At 32.0% G+C, this 15028-nt stretch overlaps 1 protein-coding gene across 1 annotated transcript in view; it reads left to right on the top strand.

Annotated features, from left to right (window-relative positions):
* Window positions 1-15028, top strand: part of cert (ceramide transfer protein) — a gene marked incomplete in the record, with an annotated part of 40911 nt that overhangs the window by 17810 nt on the left and 8073 nt on the right. Inside the window, 2 exon segments of the mRNA XM_067044669.1 lie at window positions 4729-4898; window positions 14406-14573. Coding sequence (XP_066900770.1) covers window positions 4729-4898; window positions 14406-14573 — 338 coding nt within the window.

Below are 15028 nucleotides of genomic sequence, written 5' to 3'. Positions count from 1 at the left end.
GATCTCAACTGGTCTATTGTGTGACGTCATTCTCGATTTAACTGACTAAGTAACAGACTCTCAGCCATGTTAATTGTTATTTCGTTTTACCACGGCAAAAGAAGGCAATTTTTTTCGATTTAACACGAGTTTTTCCATTTAACACGCTTTAACATAGATCATGAATACCCCTACAATACCACTGATAGCAGCTATAACTAAGACAGCAGTTAATAACTTAATAGGAAATGAATGGCGTTGATGACCAGGGAAGTTTTGCGCTGTTAAACAAAACAGAACAGCAGTTAATAACTACAGTAATAGATACAAATTTTCAGTTGTCTTATATTTTACTGTTTAGTACAACAGTGTATTTAATCTTATCTTATCTTCTACTGTAATTCATCTTTTTCAATAGAAAAACACTTTAGTTAATTTTAATTTTCAATTTTTTTTGTCTTCTCTAACCTCAACATTTGTATGAGAAGTAGATGTTTCCTAATCCTATAATCTCAATGGTGTTCATAATGGTTTTGTTGTCTGTCTATAGTTTTATGTTTGAAAACAGCTATTATTATACTAAATGCTATACCAAGAGTTCCCAAACTGAGCGCTGCAGGTGAATGCCAGGAGTTTTGTCATATTAATACTTAATTTTTATAATTTTGCTATTTAGAAGTAGGATCCATTTGTATTAGATGGAAATGCCATCATCGCCTTGTCTATCCTATGTCTTTCACTCATAAGCAATTTTTCTGGTTGTGAGTCATTTGTGGTATTGAGTTGTTATCGCAAAGAAAAAAAGTCATACCCCCAAGTATTTGATGATAAATGTGTCTTTTTTTTCTTCTAAAGATTGATTTTTTTTATTATTAAATAACAATTGCATTCCATTATTGGACCCTCCCGAAACAGTTTCTTGGTTAGGAGCAGTGGTGTCTCTCACATGGGTGCTTGTAAGATGTTCGTCTCTACCGGGTCACCACTGAATAGATATAAATATAATACCTGAGTAAAAAGATTAATAAACAAAACAATAGATTTTTGAATGGTTTAATTAGCCTTCATATTCTATTAGTGATCTAATTGATTCCATGTAGCTACGTTGTTGTTTTGGGATTTAGAAGGTAAAGAATTAATTAATACAAATACTATTTGTTAAATTAATTTATTTTGCCATTTAACCAAAAACCTCACCACTAGCCAACTAAAAGGAAGATATAAATGTTACTATGTTTTCAAAAACTTGATATTGTTTTGGTGAATCTCCCTTTGGGCTAATCTAGATACCCTTTTAACCCTTCTCTTCTAGTTTTTTCTCTGTATAAAAATGCATTGATGATTCACCTGTATTGACTTGTAGACATTATTTTCATCATAAGAAGTGTGGTATGATATAACATTGGTGGTTATATTTTATACAATATCTGCATAAGAGGTTTTTTTTCGGTAAGTATTGTTTGAATATCAATACTTTTTAAGCATTATGGTTTACCAATATAGATTAGGTATCTAATACTAATAATATTCTTTATTATGATAGTTTTGAAAATGTTTTAAATTAATATTCACTAACAATTTATTTTTAAGAAATTTATAATTATGTACATGCACTTTATTTTAACATGCAAAAAATGATGAATCACAAACTATTAATGCTGTCAATGTTTACACAGTGATTTATTATAATCAATAAATTTATAATAATTAACAAGTATTTTGGAATCATACCAAGCCTAAAAAAATTAAAAAACCGAGATGGTAATATCAAGTTCAGAGGATCATTAGGGGGTGTGCACCTATAACTTAGGTGCCAAATCTAAAAACAAAAAGGCTTTTCTAGTATCAGAAAAACCGATCAAAATGAAAGATGCACTAGTGGTTACATTTACAGGTAAGCCTTTTGTCCTATATTTAACTGATATTGATTGGCCACTTAAAGTGGGATAACTTTTCAACATATTGTTAGCATTTTCAAGTTTTTTTTATGGTTTTTGACAATTTGTGCATAAATGTGAGGAAAATCAAAAATACATATGTATCAGGTCCGCCCTGTGTCAACTTTTTCTTTTAGCATGTGCGCGAGTCTTTCTACAGAAATGGAATTAAAAAGCTATCTGTAAGATAGTGAAACATTGGAGATAGTGGCGGAAAATATATCTTTGATTAAACTGTTAAATTTCTTTTTATTTATCATCATCATCATCATCTCCATGGGTGCTACAACTCATCACTGAGTCTTGGCATCCTCAATTAGTCTCGCCCGTTGGTCTCTCTTTCTTGTAGCTGTTCTCCAGTTAGCCAGTCCAAGAAGAGATCTACTGTTGACCCCATCCATCCAGCGTAATCTAGGTCTTCCAACTCTTCTTTTTCTTTCTGGATGTGTCAGCGATTTTTATTTTTTATATTTATATTATTTTTATTTATAGTATTTAAAAATATAATTCCCCCCTCCCAGGGCACGGACTTTTGGATTGACCTGATAGTTACATCATTTTAGTATATAATTTTCTTTATATATCCATCATCATAATTTTACTTTTCTCAACTGACCAAGGAAACTAAAATGACTATCATGATGATGAAGCATTAATTGAGAAATTTAAGCCTTTGGAATGTGTTTTATAAATACAAAAATTACCTGAAATGAATTTGCTCTAACATCTAATTTACTATCAGAATCCAAACAAAAAGTATCCCATTCCATTGGAAATTCAAGAGTATGATGCACTCAAAAAGGCTAAAAAATCAACAATACACTCATAAGATTGACTGCATGCAACTGTTATGACACTGAAAATGCAGATTCAAAAAAATTGTAGAGATAAGGAGGTTAAGGAACATTCTGTTTAATGTTTTTAATTCAATAAAATGTATGTTTAGGAATGAATTCATAATATAGAAATGTTTGATGTATCATCAGTGCTGAACCCAAAACTCTTTGTGAGTTGTGGTACAATTTTTTTCCTTTTAAATGTATCATCTATAATTATTATAAATATTATGCTATATATAAGGTGCCTTTGACATTTTGTGTTTTAATAAATGTATGAGCATTTAATTTGCAGTTTTTTTTTCTTTACCTATATATTTAAACAATTGTAAGGATAAACATAAGAAGATGGTCAGGATTGCGGTCAAAAAAGAACAAATACTTTATAACTAAACTGCTATATGTTTATTATTGAAATAATATGGTTTATAAAGTTTCGTTGAAATTTCCCATTTCTCAAAAGAACTAAGTTTGTTTTATCACTATGAAAATGTAGTTTATTCTTAATAATAGCATCTATTTTTGTTTTAATGTATTGTAATTTAATTTTTCTAAAAAGAGCATTTATTCTATTTCTTAAACCATCAATGTGCCAGTGTATTTGTATATTTCAATTTTCAATATGTTTTTTGCAATAAAGGTTATCATTTTTTTATCATTCAGTAAGTTATTTTTCTACATAAGTCAAGGAAAATAAGTCAAATTAGATATCTAAGGGTATTATTATTTTTATGACATGTATGGGTACTGTATTTTTTGTACATTGAAACAACAAACATAAGTCATCCTTATCCTACTTCTAATGAAGTTATCTGTTAAATTAATTGAATTTCTAATATCACTTCTATTTAAATCATCAATTTTGAACGTATCTTCCTTGAACTTGTACCATACTTAAGCAATCTTCAATCCATTCAGCCTCTCACTAATAATTTGATTCATTTATTAGTTGATTTTTGGTGAAGGTAATTTCCAACTGGACACTAATGGGTTAAAAAATAGTTAACTTATCACCAAACTCAAATTCTAAAACTAATATATATTCAATTTCAATTATTAACCATTTATTAACTATAATACTGGAACACATTTTAATTAGAACAGTCATCCTTGATAATGACACATTATAACAATAAGCCTAATTTAACCTTCCCAAACACCTTGTTCTTAATTTGATTGTAGTGCACTACCTAAGGGAGAAGTAAAATAATTAAATTAATACATAATACATATTCTAAGAAATAATTATATACTAAATTGAAACAAAAAAATAATTGCCTTAGCCTGAATTTTTGTTTACTGGTATTTTAAATGTCTTTTCATAGTGGAATGCATGACTTGCAACTTACTGAGGGTTATGATGAGGTAAATTAATTCTCTTATCATTAATAACTTGAAATCAATCCAATTCAGGATTTAATTTATTTATAAATTTTTAATGGTTTTTATTAATTGTAAATAATATTTATTTAATGAAAGCTTGAATTATGGTGATTGTAAGATAGAGCCATGCATTAGAATGGAATTATGTGCATTAAGTGTAGAAACAGTCTAATATCACTAAAAACATTAACCAAAATTTCAATTTTTATGTTTGTGTCATGTATTTCAGTAGAATAACTATGAATCCTTGTAGATTTTACCTAAGGAAATCTTTTTTAGGTTTTTAATATTGAAACATTATGATAACAATATTAAAATTGTGTCGCAGTATTACATACCTACCCATACTAATTTAATTAACATATCTGTCTTCACCTAAAATCAGCTAATAAATGAATCATATTTGTTAAAGTATAAGTTTCTTAATGTAAGATAAATTGTTTTTCTTATTTATTTTCTTTCTCTTTTCTTATTTTGTTTTTTATTCTTTATAATAATTTTGTATTTATTATTCATTCTCATTTTGTATTTATTCTCATTTTCAATTCAAATTGAATCATTAATAATTTGTACCTCACTGTTATTTCCTCAGGTCCCTCCTCCTAAAAAACCAATCCACAAACCTATCTCCTATTATCAACTCCAAAGTATGAGACAAATTGTTGCTCCTTTTTACCTCTCACGTAGACCTCCACCATGCTGTGTGTTTCTATGTCTTCGTTCACAGAAACAAAAGAAAACTCCAGAAGTTACAGTTAAGAAAGTAAGTGTCCCTGATGTTATAATTAATTGACAATAAACATATTCATTTTTCATTCTTTATCATCTTGAAATTTTATAAACTTTATTATTTTTGTATAACTCTTGTAGCAGCACCTCTATATATACAGATTCAATCACCTGATGGCCTTTATCAGCTGACATCTCACTCAGGCCATAACTCCTCCCCCCCCCACCAGTTTACAAACAGTCCTTGTAAACTTATATAGCACAATACAATTATAATATAAAATTAATAAATATAAAAAAACAATTAAATAAGAAAACTATTTACAATAACCTATGGACAATAAACATTAGACAAATATTCCTCGAAAAACCTATCTTATACAATAAAATCACATGACAAACAATAATAAAGAAAAAATATTTACAAACTCTATAAAACAAGAGTAAAACTAAAACTTTTACCTCCGCTTTACAAACAAAAAGAAATAAACTAAAATATACATGATTAAAAGAGTGACAGAAAAATTGATTTTTCTAGTATTTATAACACATTTTCACGAATCAATAGTAATAATAAAAAAAAATCAACAACTAAACAAAACAAAAAATACATTTGGTACAATCTTATACTTCATTGGTAATAAGGGCACTCCAGCTCCTATGAATTCGGGATTTTTAGCTGTTCAATATGTACTGTTCTCCTCTTTTTAGGCCCACGCAAGCATTATGTTCTCAATTATGACAGCATTATGTTCCCTTATCACAACCACCCTGAAGGGACCCTCATATCTCTGCAGTTCCTTTCTTCAACTGGTACACAATCTCCTGTAGACTATGGTCCTGATTTTGATGTTTCCCATTAGGTCACGCACGCTCACATTTCTCCACTCATTTCCTTTTTTACTTCTTGATGCGATCTTCGACTTTATTTCACAATTGCCTCAGGACTGTTATTGATTACTTCTTCTTCTCCAGTCACCGTGTTTCTATAGTCCGTACGACGTCCATGTAGGCCAAAAAGAATTTTAAAGGGCACAAACCCCGTGACCGTATATATGGAATGATTGTACCCTGTGATCACTCATTCCATCACGACATCTGGTTCCCATCCCTTTTCCAATTGATTAACACGCAGATGGTCGCTGAGAGTGCTATAAAGTCTCTCGATTCCTCCCCTGCTCTTTGGATGCCCCGGAGTGTTGAGATGCCATACTACTTCTAATTCCTTCATTTCCTCCCTGATATGTACATTATCAAATTCCCTACCCGTGTCCAATGATATTCTGTCAGAGACCCCATAAAATTGAATCCAAGCGCGAAAAGCCCGCAACACTGCCTCTGCTGACTTGTCTTTTACCAAGTACACCATAGCTATTTTACTGAATCAGATCCACGACCGTTACCCACTTGAATCCCTTCCAAGTGAAAGTGTCTACTTGCAAATCACTAAGTGGTATGCTTGCAGTTGGTGTTTCCTCTTGTCTGGCTTGGGGAGGATGCCTGTCATATTTTGTACGAAGGCACACTTCACAGCTTCCTATAGTTTCTTGAATGGTGTGTTTCATGGCATACCAAAAATATCGACGACGTAATCCTTGCAGGGTTTTGTTGAGTCCTCGGTGGTTCGTCTTTCCTTGGTGGTATGCCAATGTTACCTCTTTTTGTCATTCCGTGTCTTGAACAGTTTCCACCATAAACATACTGCGAATGAATGACCAATCCACACTGATCTGTTCTAATCCCCACAATCGTTGGATCTTATCCCGGATCACCGCATTGCCTACATACAGATGGTGGGTCTTTCCGGGTTTAGATGCTTCTGCCAAGGCTTTATAAATTTCGGCTTCCCTGGCTCTCAGCTGTGACCAAATAGTGGTAATGTCGCTAACCTTATATCTACTCTGTTCCATCTTCTTTATGCCCTTGGCCCTCGTCTTCCAAATTACCTGGCGTCTTTGTCGTTCACCATTTCTTGTATTACTTCCATCTCCACCAGTCTTCCTTCTGTTGAACCTTCATCAGCTGATGTTTCGTCATCGTTTCCATGTGTAGTGCATATAAATTCTCCTCTTCCTCTGGAGTCCATTCTTGCGGAAACTGTCTGATACTACTAGATGCGCCTGCTTGGTCTTCCTCCATTGCATTAACTATAATTGCATATGAAAGCCAGTGTGTCACCACGTTTTCTTTTCCTGATTTATTTATTTTAGTATCTGGTTTTACTCTCTCCTGTGAGATAGTGTGTCCAAGGAAAGTTATTTGGGCTTGACCCATTACTGACTTCTCCCATGGAAGCTTTAAGTCGAACTCCCTCATCTGCTGGAATATGCTCCTCAAATGTTGCTCGTGTTCCCCTTTGGACTTGCTAAATACCAGCAGGTCATCCTGACAGAAGGTTTCAGATTCATCCAATCCTCTCAGAAACTCGTCCATGAGCCTTTGGAATGTTACCGGAGCATTTTTCAAGCCGAAAGGCATCCTTATAAATTCATAGTGGCCCCTCCTGAAAGTAAATGCCATCTTGTGCTGATCTTGTAGGTGCATCTTAATCTGATGGTACCCTGCCTTCAGATCCAGTGTGCTGAAAATTTTAGCCCTGCTCATTTTATCCAAAATATCCTCGAACCGAGGTATGGGGTACTTTTCGTCTGCTGTGTTTTCATTCACCATATGATAGTCGACTATTACTCTGTATTTTTCTCCATTTTCACCCGGCACGTTTCTTCCTGACTGCCCATAATGGACTATTAAAGGGAGATGTGCTGTCCACTCTGCTTCCTTGGTCACATAAATTACCTATCTCCTCTCTAATATGTTGCTGAAGTGCTTGCGGGTAACATCTCTCCTTTACATAGGTTATCCTATCTTCTGTTAGTTGAATCTCGTGTAATGTTTTTCCTGTTGTTCCCAGTACATCCCCTTCTTTAAAAAAATGTTGCCATACTCTTCCATGATTTGGTCTTTTCAGCCTTCTTCTTGATTAATTGCTCCTATCCTTGCTTTATTATCTCCTACGAGCTGTTGGCAGACATATCTCTTCTTTCTGATCTTAATGTCCCACTTACCTCCGAGATTCTGAACCCTTGCACCCACTTTCCCTAGCAGATCACACCATATAATCATTAGGTAGTCTCGGGACATCTTTCCTACTATGTGTACCATCAGATTTTTGCCCTTAGTCCCCCATTTACTCAATTCCATCTCTGCCTCCCCCTCTACTCTGCAGGCCCCCCCCCCCAGAGTTATTAGGTGACATTGACACTTCATAACCTGGAGCACTCTCTTTTCACCTCTCCTATCCAGAGCCTCCCTGCACGCAATGGTATTGGAACTCCCTATGTCCACCAAGCATCTCACTCCTCTAGCTCGGATGATAGACAGGCCGCCATGCTCTCCTCTTACGCTGTGGCTCACCAACATGCGGCCTCCCCTCCGCAGACATGCACTTCAAATCTCCTTTGTCCTGTTAGCCCCCTCAGACTGTCTCCAGATGTTCCTCCTATTTTGCTGTCTGTAATGAATCCTAACATCATTCTCTTCTGCTTCAACCTGTTAGGCCTCAGACCTGTCGGTGTTATCACTTGTAGAACGTTCTGACCTTGGAGAAATCATTCTCCTCTTCATACGTTGGGCATTCACCTTCATCGGTTCTACCTGGTTCAATTTTTGTCGTCGAAACATATAAGGACATTGTCTTGCTATATGTCCCTCTATTCTATATTCGAAACATCAGGTAAGGGAGCACTGTGCAATCAAGTATCCGATTATTCTGCATCCTTGGCATTTTCGGTCCTCACGGCACCGGCTGCTTGTTGGTTTTATTTGGCCCATTCTTCTCTCTGGGTTTCTTATCCTCTCTTTTGCACTTTCCTGGTGCTCTCTTCTTCTCCAAGGAACTGAATTATTCCTCGAGCGATTATAACTAACTTTCGTCCAGCCGGTTTCTTCTACATCCATTCTTGATTCCTCTTCTCGTTTCTATGAGGTCTTGAGCAATTTCTACAAATGAGCGCTCTTCCGGAAATCCTTCCTTCTTCCCCAGCTCTCTTGCCAACTGAATCTTTAATACCATGGACAGAAATTGCATCCAACCCTGTACCTGGATTGTTTCCATCATCTCGCTGGGTTTATCTTGAATTCTGTTAAAGCGTGCCAGGAGTTCCCGTGGCCCTGTGGGCGTATTGCCCTATGGACTGTTTTGGTTTTTTTGTCTCCCTGACCATCATAAATATATCCTCCTCTGGGGCCCATCGTCCTCCTCCGAACGCCTTCTTCAGCCTATCCTCAACTATGGGCCATGATGTTTCTTCATCGGCCTGAATTTGGTTTAAGATACTCTTTTTTATTCTGCATACAGTCGCCTCCTTTGAGAAAATGGTTCATGTCACCAATTTCTCCAGTAAACCTTTCTAAACCTGAAATAGCATTCCGCAGGTCCTGTGAGATTGCTGTTCGAATTTTCATCCATTTGATTTAAAATTACGATGTTCAGCAAATATGACAGAGAGAGAGAAAAATGTATTTAAAAAAAAAAAAAATAACTTTCAACCTATGCACTCGTCCTGGGTTTTGGCACCAGTTACGTTTTGGTGAAGAAAAACTAATGAAAAGGGAAAAGGATGCCGGAAGAATACTCCCCCAATGCGTAAACAAGACTGACTTTTATTGTATTCAGCACCTCTATATATACAAGTTTGATCAGCTGATCGATTCAATCACCTTTGTCAGCTGACATCTCACTCAGGCCATAACTTGTATATATATCATGTTTTGAGTTATCATAATTTTATGATCGGTTACTTGTCTATTGATTTATTTTAACATTTAAAATTTATAAAATAACGGGTTCACATTATATGTTTTCAGATTCACTAAAAATTAAAATAGAATCGATTTTATGATTGTGTGTTATTGCTTTATTTCTACTTTTCATATTTGTAGCATATTAGAGTCCTCTTTTAAATTTTAGGAGATACTGAGAATATGTTTTTGGAACCGCTGAAATAAAAGAGTAAATTTTATGATTACGTGTTTGTGTATTTCTACTTATTACTTTAGGTTCAGGTACCTTATTAGGAGGTGCTAAAAATTAAAATAAAATCAATTTTATGGTCACACCCTTCTGTATCAATTTATGTTAATTTTTTGGATTTTTAACAAATTAGGGTACTCTAATATGTCTTTGGAACAGCTGAAAATAAAAGTAGAGTGGATTTTATGATTGTGTATTTATCTATTTCCACTTTTCACATTTCTAACATATAAGGGTTCCCCTATATGTTTTCAGAGGTACTGAAAATAAAAATAGAATCGATTTTATGATTGCATGCTTGCCTATGAATTTATTTTATCTTTGGGGATTTGTAAAATGTTAGAGACCCTTAGTATGTTTTCGGAACTATTGAATATGAAAGGAGAATAGATATTATGATTGCGCGTTTGTGTTGCAATTTATTTCTACTTTTTATATTTCTAACATATTAGAGAAACATATTTTATATTTTAGAAGGTGCTGAAAATGAAAATAAAATTGATTTTATTATCGTGTTATTGTGTATCAATTTATTTAAACTTTTTTTCCCAAGTGGCAATATTTTTTTATTTTTAAGATTTATAAACAGTTAAGGTCCATCTATAATGTATGGATATGTATGTGGATATATGTTTCTGTTTACCTGTTATTTGTAAACCTTTATATATGAGTTTTAACAAGATTAATTTTAGAGTTTAATATTTTTTTAATTATCAATGTTCACTATTAAATCAGAAATAATTAAATTTTAACTTTTAATATTTGCCTAAAAATAGTTAATTTTTTACTAACTGTTCCTAGCTTTAATTGAAATATTGACCAAGTTATTGAAAACAAAGTATATTAACCACATAATTTTATTTAACTTATAATAATAAGATAATTATATAAAATTATAAATCTCTAATTACGTCAACTCAAAGTTAAGTAAAAAGAGTGTAGCCAGCTAACAAAATTTTAGCTTCACTTTTCGTTGAGAAGATGAGTAAAGCTGAAACTGACGAATCATCGTTGATATAAATGTTGAAAGAATGACAAACAAATGGCTTGATTTTCATCAATATTTTCCACCACTAGTTTCCATCACAAGAATTCTAAGACAGTCTATTGGACTGACAAATCCATTGTTGAGCTCAGGATCTAACCCTTATATACTTGAAAATATATCTGTGTTATACAAACTTATTGTGAAAAATAATTCTTATTTATGACTGATTGTAGTGAATTTTTCATAAATTTCAAAATAAGGTTCATAAATGTAAGAGATGTATACACGGAACATGTAAGGGGGCCTTAATATTTACCTGTTAGATAGGTAAGTGCCTGATCTTAAAATCTATTCTATTTTCATTTTTAGCACCTCCAAAAACATATAAAGGGATACTAATGTTTTAGTATTCTTAAAAATTTAAATAAATCGATAGGTAAGTGCCCGATCATAAAATCTATTCTATTTTCTTATTTAGATCCTCCGAAAACATACTAATATTTTAGAAATCCTAAAATTAAAATACATCAATCGATAAATTGATAAGACAGTGCGCAATCATAAAACCGTTTCTTTTTTAATTCTCAGCTCCTCCCATAATAGGGGTATTCATGATGTGTTAAATGTGAAATGTTTTACCATGTTAAATGTTATAAGTATAGGATTGTGAGCTAGTTAATGACATATTAAATGTTAAATGCTTAAGAGCTCCTGGCGGGTTTTCAGAACAACTCGTTTTGTAACCTTTCCTTCCAAAACTTCATGTTATTGTTTACTTCTAAGTTTTAATTAAAGTAATTTATTACAACATGCCTAAATTGTGTGAAAGTTTGGCTACTTATTGTCTTGTTGATCTTTTAACTTGTGAGGAAGAAAATCAAGCAAGATGAGCTAATTGACAACTATTATTACATTATTATTATTGTCATTCATCGCTTTATTAGTTTTAAATAATTTTTAGGTGTTCCTAAAGTTAAACACTCTATTGCTTTATTAGTTTCCTAAACAAACTACGAGCAAGTAACCTAACACGACAACAAAAGTTAGGGAACCCTAAGATGTGACGAGCTCAGCTGGTCTGTTGCCTGACATCATTCTTTATTTAACAGACTCAACCATGATATATGTTATATTGTTTTAACATGGTTAAAGAAGAAAATATTTCTCCATTTAACATAAGTTTTTCCATTTAACAAGCTTTAACATTTTAAACTAAAGATCTTGAATACCCCTAATATGTAAGGAGACACTAATATTTTAAAAATCCTAAAAGTTAAAGTAAATTGGTAAGTAAGTGCGTGATAATAAAATTGCTTTTATTATTATTTTTAGCACCTCGAAAAATATATAAGGGAACCCTAATACGTTAGCAATCCGAAAAGTTGAACTAAATCGATTGGTAATTGGGCGATTCGAAAATTGATTCAATTTTTATCCTCAGCACCTCTGAAAACATATAAGGGGATCATTATATTATATAAATCCTAAAAAGTTTTAATAAATGGATAGACAAGTGTGTGATCATAAAATTAATTTTTGAAATTACATCTTTAACTTTGGAATATCTGTGCTAGAGGTAAGTGTTTTATTGCAATTTATACATTAAACCTGGAATATTACATTGAATATTATTAAATATATATTATTAATTCTGATTTTAATTTTTGTTTACAGATATTCAAGAGTGAATAGCTTGAGTAAATTATTTTATTTTGGCTAAGATATTTGTTTATTGGCTAAAATATTTGTTTATTGGCTAAGATATTTGTCTACATTTTATATTTATCACATGACTATTGTCTACAAATAAAAAATAAAATTAAACTTGCAATGATTTATTTTATTTTTCCCATCCCATTATTACATATTTCCATTTATACATCATATTTTTTTCATTACTAGTTGGAAAAAAAATTAACTGGAAGACCTTTGTGTGAGGTCCTCCTGTTCCTGGAGAAATTCCACTCATTATGGCAGTGATTCTCATTTTTTTTTCCATCTTAGCACTTTTAATATTTTAAAAAGGGATGAGACACTAACAATATGATAGTTAAAAGAATTTAAGTTAAACCACTCCTTGATGGTAAAATATTAGTACCTATTCAGTTTGAATGATCAGAAAAATATTAGGATTGAATGCAATGTCAATTGATTAAGATATCTTCAAAAAATAAACGATTTTCATTTCATAAGAGGCCACTGTCTGGAAGTGGCAGTACATAGGTAATATATTACCACAAATAAAAGCTCTGAGGCACTGTAATTGAGTATCACAGTGCTCGGCACAATTAATTTAATCTGTTCTTGTCCAAGCCATACTAAACCTGGATTTTATGTCATTTATTGGGCAGTTTATTTTAGAAGTACAAAGTATTTACTAATTTGGTTTTTAAAAAAAAAAAATAAATAAAAAGTAGGATGTAACTCAAAGTATAATTTTAAAAAATAAGTTCATTTAAATGAAAATCCCTGACCAAACATTGATATACATCACCATTATCCTACCTTGTAATAATACACAAAGTGCCATAGTGAGTGAAATTTCTCCAGGAACAGTAGAAATTCACACCAAGCTCTTCCAGTTCATTTTTTTCCCTCTATGAATTATGAAAAAATATAATGTATAATAATGGAACTGGAATATTTATAACTAATATGCATCCAGGCCTGGATCAAAACGGATGAAAGAGTATTTTCACAAATTTATGTTCCCACCAATAGTGTTGATCAAGTTTTTACATTCTTACTACACATACGTAGAAATTAGAAAAGCAGCGTAAATTCATGGGTGAAATCGAGTAAGAATAAATAAATGTTTCAACAGTCTTATTTTAAATTAATGGAACTGTCTATTGTTATAAGGTAATTAAGTCTTCTCTCGTATCTGCTGTATATATTGCCAGGTAATAAATTCTTCATTATATCAAAAGGTCATCTAATTTTCCATTCATCGGCTATTAAGTAGGAACTTCCTTTTTTGTTGTTAGCTTTTTTAAATTGTTTTTTGTCATTAAATATTGGTGTTCATTCTCTAGTTTCTATAACAAATCTTTAGCGTTTCTTTTTTTATATAGATTCTGATTGACATAGATATCCCTTTTAATGATGTTGCTGAAATTTGTTGCAAGAGCTGTGTTGACTTCAATTTCTTTTCTTTTTTTAAAGTTATGTCTATAATTCATGTTTTAATAACACAATTGTTGATTTTAGAAACTTTTAAGTTTTTTCCTCATTCCCAGATTGATGCTGTTGGGTTCTTTTATGTTGTACAGAGCAGCGATACCTAATCTTTTTTGTTCCTAAAATAAAATGTACAGTCCATTAATGCATCTACTTCTCTTTATTGTACTATGATTGATTTTTGAACTATTGAAAAAAACATTTTTTTTATGTTATCTCCTATGATGAAAAATTAGTAACATCATTTTAGAAGAATATTCGCCTATATTAATTAAATGTTAAATTATTAATTGATTGTAAATTTATTTTTATTATTATTAAAGTATGTTGAAACATGACAGGAAGGCCCACATAGTACACTAGGTGATGAAGAATTTTATGATGCTGTTGAGACAGGGCTAGAACGTATCGAAGAGGAAGTTGCTCTCCGTGAGCTCTTAAGACAGTCTTCAATAACAGAACCACCTCCATCATTAGATAATGCTACTACTCATCCTCTCTGGACTGAGGTATATACAAAAATTTTAAATTAATAATTATTAATTATATTTTAATTTAAAATGATTTAGTTTTGGTATGATTATGCTCGTCCAGGACTCAGCCTTGATGAAACCCTACTAAGCGAGACGAAACATCAGTTGATAATTAACATTTTTTTTTTGTTGCTATTTTTGTACCTTTCTTGATCGCCACCGGGACCATTTTCCTACTATAATTAGTTTGTTTTTTATAATTGAAGTTTTAATGGTAGTTGTTTTATTTGGTTACCCTTAGAGTTTATCAATGATTATCCTTTATTTTTAATATTTTCTATTACTTGTTTTTTTTTTAATTGGAGAAACTTTTTATAATATAAATTGATTTAATTAACTTAGATAGAATCAATTGAATTGATCTTTCAAATAAATCGATTTGTTATATTAACATTCAATATATAAAAATTTTACTGGTATATATATATTTA

This window comes from Halyomorpha halys, unplaced genomic scaffold (genome assembly GCF_000696795.3).
Source record: "Halyomorpha halys isolate HHAL.00 unplaced genomic scaffold, Hhal_1.1 Scaffold115.1, whole genome shotgun sequence".
In the NCBI taxonomy this organism is placed as follows: domain Eukaryota; kingdom Metazoa; phylum Arthropoda; class Insecta; order Hemiptera; family Pentatomidae; genus Halyomorpha; species Halyomorpha halys.
Note: the sequence above shows the minus strand (reverse complement) of the source record. Positions and strands in the feature narration are given on the sequence as shown.